The sequence below is a fragment of the Apus apus genome, chromosome 2, assembly GCF_020740795.1.
Source record: "Apus apus isolate bApuApu2 chromosome 2, bApuApu2.pri.cur, whole genome shotgun sequence".
NCBI classification, from domain to species: domain Eukaryota; kingdom Metazoa; phylum Chordata; class Aves; order Apodiformes; family Apodidae; genus Apus; species Apus apus.
In genome coordinates, this window is record NC_067283.1 from 45958238 (window position 1) to 45975991 (window position 17754).

Consider the following 17754-nt stretch of genomic DNA (forward strand, 5'->3'; position numbering starts at 1 on the left):
GCATAATTTGTCAATTCCAAATTTCAAACAACCATTTGAAAATGGTGCCTCAATACACACATGTAAAGCAGTAACAGAAAATATGTTGTTATATCATTGGCTTTTGTTCTAAGCACTTACATAAAGAATTAACCAGCTGTGTTCATTAGAAGAGCAGACTAGCCTTCTGATTTAGTCTCAGGCTGTAATGGGTTTCTAATAGGAGACTAGAAGTACTATAGTTCAAGGTTACATTTTTTTGTAATGGAAAAAGACACATTCCAGAACCACCACTGCACTAATGAAACCAGATTCTTCTGACCTTATATGTGTCAAATTTTTTGGTTTAGCGTGTAAAAAGCAAGGTCATCCTCCTGTCCACCCGGACCCCCAGGTCCCTTTCTCCTACACTGCTCTCCAGCAGGTCAGGCCCCAACCTGTTCTGGTCCATGGGGTTGTTCTTCCCCAGATGCAAGACTCTACACTTGCCCTTGTTGAATTTCATCAAGTTTCTCCCTGCCCAACTCTTCAGCCTAAGTCTTGCTGAATGGCAGCCCAGCCTTCTGGTGTGTCAGCCACTCCTCCCAGTTTAGTGTCATCAGCAAACTTGCTGAAGGCACACTCTGTTTCCTCACTCAGCAGTAGGCCTATATTGCCTCTTGTGTTAGTTGTATCTGCACATTTATTATAGGAACCTTTGCTATTTAAGCTTTCAGAATACTGGAGCAGTCTTTTCATGTAAAATTGCTTTGATTTTATTAATAAAGATATCTACAGTCACATTCTTGCAACACCTTTCTTATATTTTTAATAGCCCATTACAACATGACACTGACTGGAAGGCCCTATTAATCATTGGGGGAAATATGCATCCCTTATTCATTGAATGTTTTGTCCAGCAGACAGCTTTGACTTGATTTTTATTCTTTTTTTTTTAACCTTTGGTTATCGAGATTTTTCTGAATGAATACCAGATTCCTACTATCCTGGAAACTGCAAACCAGAAGAGGTACTATTTATTTTACCTAGGTACACAGTCAGGATTGCCTAGAGTCAAAGACTTACCAAGTATCACATAAAGGCTCTGGGCCTTTAATTCTACTATAAAACATAGTTACCCACAAAACTGGGCATCAGTAACAGGAATAAGTCCAAACCTTATCTGCATCATTTGTCTTCTGCAAAGAAACAATCATCTCTTCAGCAGCAGCCAGCTCCTGTTCCAGTTTCTGCAGTTTTGCTTCCTAGAAGAAATAATGGTGAAGGAGAGACTTAATTACTTTTGAAGTATGTTTGGTAAAGCACAAAGCCATAAATAAAAAGTGGAAGGAACTAAGTTGTTTATCTTAACAGAAAAATTAAGCAGTAGATTAACAAAACAATCTGAAACTTTAGAACTCAGCATTTATTGTGCTGGTAATCTACAGAACAGTCAGTTCACCATTAAAATTGCTAATGATGCACAAGGAAATCCATGAACACATAATTTAGTCATCCAGTTCTGCTGTTGTACCTGCTGCTCACACCGTGTCGCCATCTCAGAGGATGGTTTCTCCACCTGTGCTTTTTCAAGCACTTTCAAGAGCTCCCTGGAGAAGAAAACATATTTCTAGTGAGAAACACAATCAGAATATAAGAGAACTTTAGCAAGACTCAAGTCACAGAAGTTGATTCTTAATTAAACAACTCTTAGAAAAATTATCAGTATTACACAAAAGACTAGTAGTTTAGAACTAGCCCTACACTGCTATCAGTAGTGGAACTTTATCTTTGACATGAAGAACTATACTTATAATGAAATCATATGTCACATTCATTTAATATGTTAAAATGGAGTGTTGTTCTAAGTTGGCTAAAATAATAAAAAACCCACATTATGTAAGTATCTTCACCCAGCAGAGGAAAAACATCTCTACAGACAGGATTCCCATCTGAATACAAAACACAGCACAGGACAAAACTAGTGATGAAGATACACCTCACCACTAATTAAAACTCACTTTGAATTGTTTTCTTTGTCTTCTTGTAATTGTAATGTTAGTTTTTCATTATGTTCTTTTTCTGTCTTCAGTAGTTTCAAAAGAGTCTAGAATATCAAAATACATGTTGTTATAACAAGTTGCAACAAGAAGGGCTTCAGAATAATTTGAATAAAATTAAACAAATAAATAAATCTAAACAAAACTCCTAAGATTACTAAACTCGCCACCCAAACCTTAAATGGAAACAGAAAGATCTTTTAACTTGTCCAGGACAAACATAAAAGTTAACTCTTCTTTATAATAAGCAATCAGCTCTTTTCACCTGCTGTTAACAATGATTTAATATAGCTGTTATGTTCCTCAATATCCAGGGCTTTAAAGGAAGAAATGAGAATTTTCTACTGTAGATTAATTTGGGGGGGGACTTTTCAAATACTAATCAGCAGTTCAAGATATTAGACTACAAGAAATTTTAAAATAATATTTTTCAATCTGTCACTATTCGTTTAAACAATAAAAAGGAAAACTTACAGCAAACTTGCTGAGCAGGCACAGTGTACACTGCAGAGAAGCAGGCAAAATCATTTGCAAAAGCCCTTGAGCAACCTTACTGCTGTTTTGCAGTCACTGCAGTCTGACAGGCTTTCAAGGACAGCATCATCCAAATTGCAGGACAGTGACCCCCCCCCCCAAAAGCATCTAGATTTTTTTTAGTAAAATCGCATCCACAAGGAAAATGTTTAAGAAACTCCTTTGTAAAGATAGAACAAGAAAGTCAGTATCAGGATTCTTTTCCAAAGCAGATTTTTATTCCTTTATAATTAATCCATCTTCCTTGACGTTTCAGGAGCAGTTTCTTCAGCTGAAAAACATACTGCTTCATCAACGTATTGGGTATGTCTTGTAGCCTGAGGTTGCAAAAATCTTATGCTAAGTTTTAATAAAAAAATATATCTGGGCACATTTTTCAAATGAGATAACCAAGAAACATTATTACTGTGGAATCTATTATTGATAATGCAATAACAGGAATTGAACAATCTGGCTATGAGTAACTGTATATAAAAGTCCTTTAAAAGCTTTGACTGTCTTACACAAAGCTCAATTTTCATTGCTTCTGCTTCTTGTCTTCTATCCTCAAGTTGTTGCTTCAGCTGATCTGTCTCAAACTTTGCTACTTCCTGCAAATTGTCATAGTCATCCTGCAGGCTTGCTTTTTCTTCAAGAATCTTTTCGTGTTCCAACCTTTGTAAAAAACAAACCCACCCACAATATTAAGATAAAGGTTTGTTTCATTACGAAAATACTTAAATTAGTTGTATTTTATAATCTTCAGATAACATACAGAATACAGTTATTTTAGAAAGAAGTGACTAACATAAATGGTAACCTTTTAAAACTCAGAAACCCCACATTTATGAAGGGCACAGGAAATTTAAGTGGCTTTGGAAGAGAAGGCAGAGTACTCTTTCTAATTCCTAGAAATAATTTACTTCTTACCAAAATTCTATAGAAATTTCAGTCACTGTGTCTTGACAATTATATTCACCCAGTTTAAAACTTATTTTTTTTAGCCAGTTATTGGACAAGAATGATCCTGACACTACCTACATCTGCTTAGTTGGTATCTGGGTTATTTATCCCATATAAGATCTTTATATATGTTATGGTCAAGCCTGGATTATTCCCCTCTAAATTGTTGCCCTGAGAACTTTCATTTGATTTTTCACAAAAATGAAAGTAAAGAGGAGTAAAACAGCTGCTAGACAAGGGGTATGAATCATGTTATTAAAAAAGAGCTTATCAAAAGTATACCCTCCAAAAAGTCAGTACTTCTACTGGCATCAATGAAACCCCAACGTTTAGTTTCAAATCCAGATTCCCAGTCTCACAACGCATCATTCAAATTACTTCAGCTAAGACATGATCCACTATAATGCAATAATATTGTTCAGCTTTCCAGGAAAATAAAACAACAAATGACACACACAAACCCCAAATCCATCAAGATAAAGAAAAACCACCACCAAAACCCAACATAACTAAGTCACTCACTGATTTTCCACTCCCCATAATAATGGCTATTATTGAATATAGTGTAGCGAGCTTTTCAGGCTTCAATAGTCAAACCTCAATTTATTTTTATGGTTTCTTTCTGCTTGCATTTTTAGAACAGCATCATTATGTCCCCTGTTTCATGTGACCAGACTGAGAAGTAACAGTTAATTGTTAAGACTAAACTGGAAAAAAACCCAAACCTAAACAAACTATGCCTCTTTAGCTACTTAACTTTTGAAGATCAATAAGCTTATAGGTATATCCTAATTATGGGATCAAAATCAAAATTAAGGAAGCCTCATTTTATTTTCGTTCTGCTAATTTCACTGTGTTCCCCCTCATGACTCCAAAACAGGCATGGGAAGAACTGAGCAAAAAAATAAGCAAAGGACATAAACTCAAAATAAGAGATATAAAGAGCAAGTTCACATGCAGAAAAAGAACAACTAAATCACTGAATGCATATAGAAGGAAGGCTAAGGCATTTTACTAAACTGCCAACATACCTGACACTGTCCAGCTGGAACTGTACGTCCATATGTCTACCAGAAAGCTGACTCATTTCTTTCTCTTGCTTTTCCCTAAATGCACTGTATTCCAATTTTACAGCAGACAGCTCCTTGTCTGCAGACTGCAGGACAATGCGCAAGTCACACACTTCACTTTTTAATACTGTCAAAAACCAAATATTGTACATGTTATTTGGAAAACTGTATTACATACAGGACAGGTAACACCGCAGAATGTCCTGGGAATCTCACAAAACTTCGTATGTTTTCAGTGGAATTAACTTTGAAAGTCCTACACAAAAAGGGTTGGTAAATGGAAAAGGTTAATGGAACATTGACTTTAAGAACCAGAGTACTGGCAGAATTAAAAACATTCCAGACAATAGCATTGCATTTCCACAGACCAACAGAGGATTTTTCCTTTATTTTTAGTTATTTTTTTTTAAATACTGTATTCTGTATGCCCTTCACATTCCAAGTGAACAGAGAACATTTTTCAATATTGTATACTGTGTAAGACTGGGCAGAGAAAAGGTACTCTGCAAATATTAGAGATTTTTTTAATTTAAAGACAGATTTAAAAAAAAAAAAATCAAATCAGAATGACTTTAACATCTTAAACCCAAATAGTTACTCAGCATGTGACATTGTTGATTCAAAACATTAAGACACCTCAAAACTTCATACGGAATTTCAGTGTTACATGGACTTACTATCAGTCTTGCTTTGACTGTCTTGAAGTTGCTTTTCATGCAATTTTATCTGTTCAAGGAGCTCCTGACGCTCTTTACTCCAGTCATTCCTTTCAGATGAAAGAAGCTTGAGAAGTACAATTTTTACATGGAAGGAAACGTAGGAGTAATTTAATATCAAACAAGCTCAGAATCGTAACATTCAAAACAAAAAAAAACCCAAGCCTGCAGTGTTACGTTACTACAACTATATTAATATCTAGAAAGGCTGGACCAGATAATCCTTGAGGTCCCTTCCAACCTAACATTCTATGATTCTAGGATTAAATTAAGTTCTTGTCTTTGTGCACAGCCTTGAGCTATGATGCTATATATATTTTTCAAAAATCTAAATGCAGATAACACTGCAGACCTTCCTAAATGAGACAGCAGCAGGAGTGTGGTACATATCACCTTGTCATACATACACACTGATATATAGCCCTGTATTATTGTTGTCTCACCTCCTGTATTTGTGCAGAATGATGCTCCAGTTTATTAATATGCTGCTGGAGTTTTATATTCTTACTTTCCTCTTCATCCAGCTTTGTCTGCATTGTGTTCAGTTGCTCCTATGACACAACAGACACTCAAAATTAGAACACTCATCTTCCAGTTATTCTCACATGCCCTTTGGCAGTCTATGCATTTAAATACAAAAATGTCAACTATATTTTTTTATGACCTGACCCAACAGAGAACAGAACAATCAAAAATAAGTTGGTATCTTAAGTAGCTGATTTCTCCTCTTGCTAAATAAACTGCCAGAACACAAGAAAATCTGTCAGGGAATACAAGGACTAAAACAAATAAACACTTAGTTTTCAGACACGTTTATCTTGAAGCAACATGGCTTAAAAAGAAGTTATTCAAAACACAGCTAAATTCCTTACAGGATCGTTGCACGATGGCAAGCATTAAAGAGGGGTTTTGGCTTTTGTGCTAACATTTTACATGCAATAAAGTTAGTTCCATCTTTTAGAGAGTAGTTCAGATAACTCTGTAGCACTCTTCTAGGTGACAAAAGACCTCCCTTGTCCTTTATGAAAGGTAAAGGACATTTAATGTATAACAGTGGACAAGTATTATTTGGCAGGTTTCTTCAAATAATGCAGTATTTGGGTATTGTTCCAAATGTAGCTGTCACCAGAGACTTTCCAAGAACTCTTCTCAGAAAAAAGTTATCAGGTTAAAATAGTAAGTTTAAATGCCCTGTAGATCTTAAACTACTTAGATTATTCAACTCTCAAATACCTTTTAATAGAAGGGCCACAAGGTTGATCAAAGGACTGGAGGACATGTCATATGAGGAGAGGCTGAGAAAACTGGGTTTGTTCAGCCTTGAGAAAATAAGGCTTCTGGGAGACCTTATTACCATGTTCCAGTACTTAAAGGGTGGCTACAAAGAAGATGGAGACTCCCTGTTTACAAGGAGTCACATGGAAAAGACAAGGGGTAAGGGGCACAAGTTGCTCCTGGGGAGATTCTGATTGGACGCAAGAGGTAAATTTTTCACCGTGAGGACAATCAAACATTGAGATAGTCTCCCAAGGGAAGTGATTGATTCCCTCACGTTGGACAGTTTTAAGTCTCAGCTTGACAGGGTGCTGAGCCACCTCATATAAACTATAGTAATAACCAGAAAGGTTAGACCAGATGATCCTTGAGGTCCCTACCAACCTGCCATCCTGTGATTTTCCTTAAGTATTCATCAACTGCTTCAGTTTCCCATGCAAATTAAAATATATTTGGTGAGGGGCAAGTATTTCATGCCAAAACCCACTTCATTTAGATGTTACACATATGCTTCAGTTTTTATTCACCTGTGCCACTTTGAGCTCCTCAGCAATGGCCTCATACGCTTGTTCATTCATCTCCGGGGGAACTGGCTCTTTAAAAATGTCATCCATCATCTCTTTGGAACACTGAAAATCTTCAGAATGAAAATCTAAGATTTCTGGGCTTATTCGTGGCACCAGGCGAGATCTTAGCTGGTAAGCTTTTGTTGGAGTGGTTATATTCTGTTGTAAAGATTAGAATGCAGTTTTTATTTTAACTGTAAAATGGAAATAAGCCTTTGTCTGGTATTGTATTTCATAGTTCTATAAGAAAATAAGGAAATAAAATGCTCAAAGTGGTAGGTTCTAAAACACTCCACTTTTTCAGATCTGCCATCTGATTACAGTAGCAGTCGATCAGTATTTCAGACCAAAAAACCAGCCTATCTGGTTTATCACAAATAGATTACAAGCCAGAACACTAGTTAGGTTTGGGGATCATACACATGAAAGTATGTTCTGACACAACTCAGGAGGAAGTATGCGTGGTTTTAAATAAACTTACTCTCATACCTTAAGAGTTTCTCTATGTATCTTATGTAACTGAGAGACTTCTCGGCGCTTGTGTGCTTTGGTTGCCTCCAGAATGTTTTCAAGATGTTGGTTCGCCTTCTGAAGGGACTGAAGCTCTGATTCCAGTTCCATATGCTTTTTCCTGTTTAGGAAGTATTTTACTACTGTCAAAACCACTCATCAGCACACCCTCCATCAGTAAGACTAAGCTGCAGTATTGCCAAATGAAGCTGAACTTTTGCCCAAACATTAAAACAGATTATTTTGAGTAAAAAGCCACCACTGCTGTATTAGAAAGTAAAAAAAAAAAAAAAAAAAAAAAAAAACAAATAAAATTAAAAAGCTAAGAAGCTTATTTGTGCTTGCATAATGAAGCAAGCAGATGGATAACTCAACGTGTCAGAAAAAAACCCATTATACGGTAAGAAATAAGCCAAGAGCGCTGCAATTCCTTTTATGAAAAAGTGATATCACCCATACCAATATGGTTTTAAGCTTTAAAAATGTTATCCAGTTATATGAGAAGTCTGAACTGGTGCTTGCCAGGATTAAGGAAAATCCTTTAAAGATTTTTTTTTTTTGGAAGTGCAGCTCTGTTAAGATTATTTTGCCCTCTAAGAGTACTTTAACTGAAATCCAGCAGTTGAGCAGAAATTTAGGAATAATTTTCATGAGGTATTTTGCAGAGCTACATGCTGTTAGTGTGATAGTTGGCCTTACTGACATTATTGTAGGGTCAAAGTCTACAGACAAAAGGAAATGCACTATTTCATCTTTTGGCAGTTTAATGCTATCACTTTCCCTCATGTTTTTAAGCATTTGCAGCAAAACTTATGGAACAGAATAGAACTTTAGTCCTGCCTGCTGTCAGAAAACAGAAAGATTAGCATACTTTGATTTTGTGAAATGGTTACATTTCACTCTACTTATTGTGTTACAGCACCCAGTTACACTTGCATGTAAAATTCAGCAGCCAGTTACTCTGAAAGTGGAAACAAGTTTAAAATGTAGTGAAATCCAGAGACTGAAAAGCACACTTGTGTTTGACTGTATTCCCCTAAGAAGATGTCAGTAATTGATAATAAAAATGCATACATACTGTCAAGAAAACAAGCCATGCACAAAACATGGACTACATAAAATAAGAATACCTCAAATGGGCAGAAAAAAAAAGTAATTACTATATTCAGATATAAATAGACCACTGTAACTAATGATCCAGGACAACAGATGGATTGCTGAATTGATTTTAACAATCAGTAGATTGTGACATGATTTATAAACTTCATAGGATTTGCTACACAGAAATCTAGGAATAAAAATACAGATTTGTACAATTGCTTGAATGAGCAAAAAGGACATTACAAAGCTATTTTGCAAAAAAAAAAAAAAGTGGCAAGGCAAAAATGAAAGCATCTTGTGCTCAGTGCTTCTAGAATTACACTCTACGTTCACAGAAATCAATAAAAGCAACAATGTTAGGTAAAGGTAAAAATAAATATAATTAAAACTAAAAAAATCAGGTCCCTTTTGCTTTCCAGATTTACATTACATTTGCTGGAAATGCAATTATTTATACTGTATCTCCAATAACAGGACCTGAATTTTTCAGATATGGGGTTGATCAAGTTAAATCATATATCATTGAGTATGAATACATATACACACACACACTGAAGTGTTCCTCAGGCTTTTCATATTATCTTGTGCTGCCCTCAAGAACAATGACAGTAATTTTTTGACTGCAAGAGTAAGGAGAAGGTAGACCCTTACATCACATTTAGATGCCAAAGCAAATGGACATGAATGAACAACTGACACCATGTCTTTGCTCTAACTTGAATTAAACCTCTGTCCCAATAGCAAGTCTCAAGATAGTGATGTTACTGCCTTCTTCAACTTTGAAGTGGAGACAAAAATAATTAACCGAAAGATTAGCAAAAAATTTTCTGGGGTGCTTGGGGACTGTACATTTATGGTGACTCAGGCTTGCACTCTGAAACAGGTTATATTAAAAACTGCTGTTACAATAAAACAAAAAACAAAACCCCAAGATAGCCAACTCTTACTTTTTGTCACTGCTTCCATCTCTAGTATTACTGAAAAATACTTGCTCAAGATGGAAACTGAGCCAAAGTCTCCCTGTCCCGTTAAGCAGGCAACTATCAGAATTCCAGGGCATGTGCATCTCCTGCATGTTGCAAAGAATTGCTTTTCAACTTAGCGTAAAGGAGAGCTTTTGGAAAGGAAAAGAAAATCTGCAACAGTGCACGTGTGCCTTCAGATAGCATTATGGCTGCTTCCTAGCTTGGAAGCAACCCGAGTTCAACAGGAACAGATTCTGGGTGCATGGCATTTTCTTAACCTGGCCTTCTCTTTCATGCAAGGAGCATACTTAAACTGTTTATTCAGGATCTGAGAATCACTTAAAAAAAAATCAATACAGGTAATTATTTAAAGACATTTAAAGATATTTCTATCCTCTTTTGTCTCACTTGGTTAGCTCTTTGAATTCTTCATATTCTTGTTTTGAACTTGTCAGTTCACTTTGAGTCTGTACCAAGCGTGCTTTCAGCCTTTCAACAGATGCCAGTGAGTTGCCTTCCACTGATACGGTGGTAGAATGTAAATGATGACCTAGAGAACAAACACATGCCCTCTGAAATCACAGAGTAACTAAATTTTACTGAAAAGAAAGTATTTGTAGGCTTTTGAACAGCATAGCAGCAACTGAGATAGAAGAAAATGGGTATTAGCAATAGTCTACATGAAAACCAGTATAATAATTAATACTTCAGTGTTCATAACAACTAAGGACAACAAAATGAGATTATGAATTGAGTTCCCAAGATGCACAAGAATCCAAATTCCCTATTGCTGTATTTGCTTGAAGGTAAATGTGAGTAAAATGAAGTAAAGCTGTTTCATAAGTCTTTAGGTATCACTTTGAAAAAGGCAAAAATACATCAAGACACGTTTTCAACACTGCGTTGCACACAACAAAAACACAGTAAATTTATTTAGCTGAAAAACATTAGCATGTTTTTACCTCCAGTATTTTTCTCTGCAGCTGAAGCTTCCAAAAAAGCTTTTTCTAGTTCTGCAATGGTCTGAGCATCAATTTCTTGGGCCTTTTTCACTGACTGTAAGGAACGAAGCCTTTTATTCTCCTCTCTGAGGTTATGGTTCTCCATGGCATACTTTGCAATCCGTGGGTGCTGTTCCATCTGTAATAAGCAGTATTTTATACAAGAGTTGTTGTTCTCCAGACAATGCTATAATATAACAAGCTGTTATGCTGTAATAAGCACTAAACTGTAATAAAATAAGAAAAGTTATTCCCTACAGTGGTTAAAACTGCCCCATTTTCTTTTTCGTTAAGTTTTCTTACTCCGTTGGAATCTGCTCTCAAAAGACACTGAGTTTACATTTTGTGTTTATTCTTTTACAGCAGTAGAAGCTTTTCTTCCTGCTCTTGACATCCCTTTTCAGTTTCAACATTGAGCTTCAGCTTTCTAAACACTGCACATCATAGTAATGTTTAAATACTCCTTTAACCACTGACCTGACTTACATAACTTTTCTTCCCCTCTTCACTTTATAGTTCAGTCACGAGCTACAAATTCAAGCTGGTCTTCTAATACATCTACTCCCTTTTCCTACTTGTGCTCAGAGGAAATAGTTTTTAAAGATCTACCTTCTCTCTTGAGCTGCTTTGTTCTTCAAAACTGCCTCACAAATGATACCACAACTACCTGAATAACCTGAAGTCTCAGATATGTACTTTGCTACTTGCCTTCCTCAGACAGCTGCAGAACAGAATCTCCTCTGATTGGCCCATCTAGCATCTGTGTTATTATCCTTCAGAAACCTGCTCTATTACTTGCATCCTGGTGTCTTTCCTTTTCAATGCTATGGAGGCTAAAGTCTCCTATATAGGAACGAGGTTTTGTTATTTGGAGACTTCCTTGGGTTGCTTAGTTCTTTACCTAACCCAGATCAGGTGGCCTGGAGCAAGCTCCCACCATATCACTCATACTAGCTTCTCCTCTTAGCCAAACTCACAAGCTCTTACCCTACCCACTGCCCCTTCCACAGAGAAACTCCATGCATTTGAGATGCTGCTTCTACAAAGGGATTCACCATCCATACACTTCTTTCCTATAAAGTTTGTATCCACCCATCACAGAACTCCATTGTCACATTAGCTATTCTCACAAAAGAAAATTGTTCTAGGAAGGAAAAATTTAAGACTTACCTGTTCTCTGAGCAACTGCAATTCCTCCCTCAATTCACAGAGGAGATCATCTTGCTCTTTTGGTAACAGGCTTCCACCAGCCTCCTTGTGTAATCTCTCCAAGCGAACAATATGGTCTTCACGGAATTTAACTATCATTTTATTGGACTGAATGAATTTCTCCTTCTTGGCACACAGATCTTCTAGCTGAGCAATTTTTTCTAATAAATTCTTAGAAAGTAAACACATGGGTTGGTGGAAAAGCGACAGTTGCAGTAGATGAATTTTTAAGGTGCACATATCATATACAAACCATGCAAAACTCAGTTAACAATTTTGTGAATACACAGTCATTTGCAGGAAATCTGTAGGGAGCAACAGCTTGTACCAAGAAGCCAAATTACACATTAAATTGCAAAAACTTTACTTAGAAACTCCAGTATGATCCTTTAAACTAGAGTATTCAATACAATGGGGATGACTGGGAGGTGTGCTTCAAAAAGCACACTGTTGATCCAAACACTCAAAGATGCACTCAAAATTAAGTAAAAGAAAAGTTTGTTGTTCTGTTCAAATTTTTTATTAGAAAATCCAAATAAAAAAATGACCCCCTAAAACTAAACATATTATGAAAGCTATCCTATGGCTTGTCTGAATTTGAAACATTTTATTTAAATGTCATTGGCCTAGTTCCCTTATTACCAAACCTTATCTTTGGATAAATTATTTTTATTCAAAATCAAATAAAAATCATTAAGAGACCAGTTTCAATATGCTCTCATCAGATATGCACTCAGAAATATTCGTGCTTTCTTACCTTCCTTTCACCTTCTGATTTCTCCCAGAACAACATTGCTTCAAGAAAGTTGTTAATGTAATTTATGTTGTTCTTCCCCTTGTCAACAGCACCTGTAGGGTAAGAAACACATGCCATATTTATTAAAATACCAGTTAATCAGGTTTTCCTAAACACATGACAGTTTTTTAAAGAAAATTTAAATAAATTATTTGACCAATATAATTCCTTTAAGACCATGTGCTATACCCAGAGCAAAGACATTTAGTCACCTGCAAGTGCTGATAAAGAGCAGAGTCAATATACATAATGGTATAATTAACAAAGTTGTTCAGGCATTAAACAGCTTTATAATGAACTTTTAATAAAATTAATGAATCAGTTTGTTCAGTTGAGTATATCTATAAAATGCAAAACCCCTCTGAAATTAATTTGATAACACGAAACCATTATTTGCATTATTACAGTTTGTACATATTAGAAGTGGATGAACTGGTTTATGAGAAGGAAATTCAGGAAAATAAGCGCATATTAAATGGACAATTAGTGGTTTAATCTGGAAAGAAAGTGTCCACACAAGGGATTAAAAGGGCTTAACTTCAGAAATTAATTCAAAATAGATTTCCTGAATATTCTCATGCAGGCAAGACTTCTTATTTATAGAATACTAATCACCATAGTATCTAGGTGCATAAAAAACACCCTAGTTATTTAATATATAAAACCATGATAGCATTTTTCTACACTAGCTAGCAAGTAGATTTCATATCTGTGTGATTTAGTATTACAAACATGATTTAACTGCATAGACTAAACACAGCTCTAATACATTATGTTCTGCTTAAGGTTCCCTTTAGTGTTTAAGCATCATAATTTGCTTTCACTCAATACTCTATCACAAGTCTGACATCATTTTTGGGCCCTCTGTTAATATTTGTATATTCACTGACAGTGATTCACTGACTTGTTTTTACCGATTAAATGTGTTTGCTCACAGAGAAGTAATATTTCCTTAGGAAAACTTAATCACAGATGCTTTCTATAAGTCTCTAACTTCTGTAGTAATTACTATGGTTGTATCTTCTGTTTCTTGGCAAGGTCAGGAAAGAGTTGACTCAGGATCACAGTAAGAGTTACAAGACAAAGTTCACTACCTTGTAATCAAATATTATATACACATTGATAAAAACCCCATTACCATCTTAAATTGAAATGATCTTTTATTGAAAGGCAAACATACTTCTTTGGATCCTGATGAATGGGCAAAGGGGAAAGAAGGAGGAAAAAAGTATTCAGCCCTGAGCTTAAAAAGAATGTAGATTCAATGGGCATTTCCAACACTTGAGTGCCCTCCTCCCAACCTAAACGTACAAGCAATCACATGTAAACTTTCAGTTACTGAAAGGATTAGGCAGCATTCCTCTACCAACTGGAAGAGTATTCTATAACAGCAACATAGCCCTGCACAAACTTATGGGAGGAGGAAAATAAAATCAGTTAACCATTTCTGCAAAATATTAGGTACAAATACAGGCAATGATATCCATAAGACAAATGCAACTTCTGTAGTTCAGTCCCTACAAAAATATGAATTGTTAAGAAACTTAAACTACTTAAGGCTCCAACACTCTAGGCTAAAAAAGTAGCAAGTTCTCTCTCCTCTCATTCCCAAGTCTTACCTTGTGATACAGAAGTATCACGCATAGATGGCACTGAAGTAAGCTGAGCAAGCTGCTCTTTCAGCTTCTTGACTTCAGCTTGCAGTTGGCTCACATTTCCTTGTGTGTCTTCATTTACCACAGCCTTTCAAAAAATGTTAAAGAGAAAATTAGGAAGAGGTACAAATAAAAATATTGATATGTGATAGGATAAAATAAAAGACTGCAAAACAATGAAACTATTGAGAAGTTTTCCATCTTAGGAAAGGATGAACTCATGGGAATAGCAATCTTTGATTTACTGAGAAACCAGTAAGTTGCACTTTAGCTGCAAATATTGGTTAAAAAAATAATGTTTTCTACAGAATTTTCTTTGGAGTTTTTTGACCAACAAAGCTAATCCCTATACATCAAAGGCAGAAGTTTCCAGCCAGATCACAACATACTTTCAAAATCAATTAATGATAAATGATGTTTTGGGAATTAGCATATATAAAAGCTAGATGCACTGAAATACTATCAAAACTGATTTTTTAATGACAATTTTATTTTTTAGTACTTATTTACTTACTTTTTCCAATGCAGTGCTCAGAGAAAAAGTAATGAACACACACTACTATCAGCCAGTACCTTGTCCCCAGATGTTATACTCTATTCATAATCAAAAGCAAACAAGTTCTTTTCAAAAATCATGTCATAAGCATTTAGAAAAGAAAACTTAGTACTTTAAAATAAGTTATAGTAATTTAAATTAGTGAAAGCACCAGAGTATTCCAATGAAGGTGTCCTGTCTGCAGATGTGTAGTTTAAGCGGCGAGAAATTGTTGCAACAATAAAGATATTGAATTCTCTTACCTTATTTTTAATCAACTTTGCTCGCTGAGCAAAATTAAGGGTGGACAGTGTTTCACCAAAACACCGGGATCCTGGATGAACATTCGCAATTATGCATGTTTTTGCATTACCACCAAGGGAATCCTATTTAAAAACATAGCAGTTATCTTCATTTGCATGTGTTTTGCTACAGCAAGAAGCCATCACCTAAGAGCTACTGTGTATCACTTTGAACAAAAGGCAGAAAAGATTTTATTTAACGTATTTCCATACTAAAGTTTCTGAAATTTTTATGTCAAACATCGCTATAAAGGATGTGACTGTAAATAAAGACTTTATTTGGATTTTCAAAGCCCTGATTCTATATCACCAATCAACAATGAGATATTTGTTACACTTGAACAGCAGGGAAAAAAAAACTAAAACAGGAAAAAAATATCAGGGAATAAAGTAGATATTTCACTTTAATCTTGGTCATTAGCAGATTGTTATTCACACTCTAACATCATCTAGCCTGTTGTTTGTTCTAAACTATTTTCTAGTGGCAATTGCCAACAAACAAAATCACAAACCAACAGATTCTTGACTAAGGATATAAAAAGAACCTCTCTCCCTTTTATATGCATGTCTTCAAATATCTCCATCCTGTTAGACAAGTAGTTCTCCAGTTTCTAGAGAAGGCAGCAGTTGTATCTAAGTCTCAAAAAGCCTAGTACTGCAAAATAGCCCAGAGGCCCCAATGCCATTCTCTGTCTAGTAGAGAAGGTCATGTTTGTGGACTTTTTTGCAGTACAACCACTTTAAAAAAAATCCACAAACACTCAGGAAAGTAACAGCTCTGCAGCTGCAAATCTTCCAATTTGTATGTATTTTGGGTTGCACTGGAAGAACATCATTCTTCAGAGGTTCGCAATTCTAAGATATACATGGAACAGGGATGGAATAATTGGGAAATTTTGCTGTGATCACAACAATACTGTTATAACACAAATACTACACTATGTACCAGTGCTATAACACAATACAAAAAGACATTACTGATATTACTTATTATTGTTCACAGAATTTTGGTGAGTGTTGGCATCCAATGAATCATTGGCTGCTTTCATCTTTGTTTTCTGTGCATCTCAAAAAACAGCCCATAAACTCTCAGGTAAGAAACTAAGTTTAACAAATTCTTAACATCACACCAACACTTAGCACACATCAGCTAATTCTGGAAGTCCTGTCAAACATTTCAACACATCTCTAAACATCACATCATGATACACAGCATTTCCCAAATTACAAGGATGAAAACATATGCTTCCTCTTCTTTAAAACTTGCAAATATGTAAAAGGAGGTTATGAGCCTAAAAAAAATGTTGTTGTCTGTTAACAGCAATAAATTGACTTGAAGTCTGCTTAGGCAAAAAAAGGTATTTTTCAAGCCTTCTTTCACCTGCCCAATATTGAAATAAATTTTTAATGTACCCGAGTTCAGCTTTTTAGAGTAAAAAACACTCAACCCAAACAAATATATTTTCTACACCTCAAGCAGTATATAAAATTTGGAGGAAGTGTTACCCGTAACAGAAAAGTGAGCTTGGAATCCCGGTAACAAATGTGTCTCTGTTTTCCATTACCCACATCAACAAGTGCTGTGATTACTTGGCCCAGGCAACTTAGTGATCGATTTATGTTACCTGCTTCCTAAAAAAAAACAAAAAAAACCACAAAGAAAGAAGAGAACAAAGGTGAACAGATTTAGTGGCTGGAACAGGGTGGTATATCTGGAGGAGGGGACAGAGTGTATCCTCAGCAAGTTCACTGATGTTACCAAACTGGTAGGGGTGGCTGACACTCCAGAGGCCTGTGCTGACATCCAGCATGACCTGGGCAGGCTGGAGAGCTGGGCAGAGAAGAACCTAGTGAGGTTCAATAAGAGCAAGTGTAGGGTCCTGCACCTGGGGAGAAAGAACCCCAAGCACCAATATAGGTTAGGGGTGGACCTGTTGGAAAGCAGTTCTGAGGAGAAGGATCTTAGAGTCCTGGTAGATAGTAAATTATCCATGAGCCAGCAGTGTGCCAAGAAGGCAAATGGAATCCTGAGTTGCATAAGGAAGAGTGTGGCCAGTAGGTCAAGAGAGGTCATTCTCTCCCTCTACTCTGCCCTGATGAGGCCACATCTGGAATACTGCATCCAGTTCTGGGCTCCCCAGTTCAAGAGAGACAGGGAACTATTAGAAAGCATCCAGTGGAGGGCAACAAGGGTGACTGGGGGATTGGAGCACCTCTCTTATGAGGAAAGGCTGAAAGAGCTGGGAATTTTTAGCCTGGAGAAGAGAAGGCTGAGGGGAGACCTTGTTAATGCCTCTAAGTATCTACAGGGTGGGTGCAAGGAGGATGGAGCCAGACTCTTTTCAGTAGTTCTCAGTGACAGGACAAGGGACAACAGGCACAAGCTGGAACACAGGAAGTTGCGTTTAAATATGAGGAAAAACTTCTTCACAGTGAGGGTGACAGAGCCCTGGAACAGGCTGCTCAGGAGGATTGTGGAGTCTCCTTGTCTGGAGATATTCTAGACCCGCCTGGGTGCAGCCCTGAGTAACGTGCTCTAGGGGAGTTGGACTAGGTGAT

General features: G+C 36.3%; 1 protein-coding gene across 1 annotated transcript in view; it reads right to left on the reverse strand.

Annotated features, from left to right (window-relative positions):
• The window catches only part of KIF15 (kinesin family member 15), a 37056-nt gene that overhangs the window by 11788 nt on the left and 7514 nt on the right, over window positions 1-17754 (reverse strand). The window contains exons 9-24 of the mRNA XM_051611212.1: window positions 16702-16827; window positions 15157-15279; window positions 14323-14446; window positions 12665-12756; window positions 11869-12078; window positions 10660-10837; window positions 10106-10247; window positions 7611-7752; window positions 7083-7280; window positions 5724-5831; window positions 5242-5347; window positions 4526-4691; window positions 3056-3206; window positions 1980-2065; window positions 1493-1568; window positions 1137-1223 (exon numbers count right to left, since the gene is read on the reverse strand). Of these exons, the coding sequence (XP_051467172.1) occupies window positions 1137-1223; window positions 1493-1568; window positions 1980-2065; window positions 3056-3206; window positions 4526-4691; window positions 5242-5347; window positions 5724-5831; window positions 7083-7280; window positions 7611-7752; window positions 10106-10247; window positions 10660-10837; window positions 11869-12078; window positions 12665-12756; window positions 14323-14446; window positions 15157-15279; window positions 16702-16827 (2115 nt within the window). The remainder of the gene's footprint in view (window positions 1-1136; window positions 1224-1492; window positions 1569-1979; window positions 2066-3055; window positions 3207-4525; window positions 4692-5241; window positions 5348-5723; window positions 5832-7082; window positions 7281-7610; window positions 7753-10105; window positions 10248-10659; window positions 10838-11868; window positions 12079-12664; window positions 12757-14322; window positions 14447-15156; window positions 15280-16701; window positions 16828-17754) is intronic.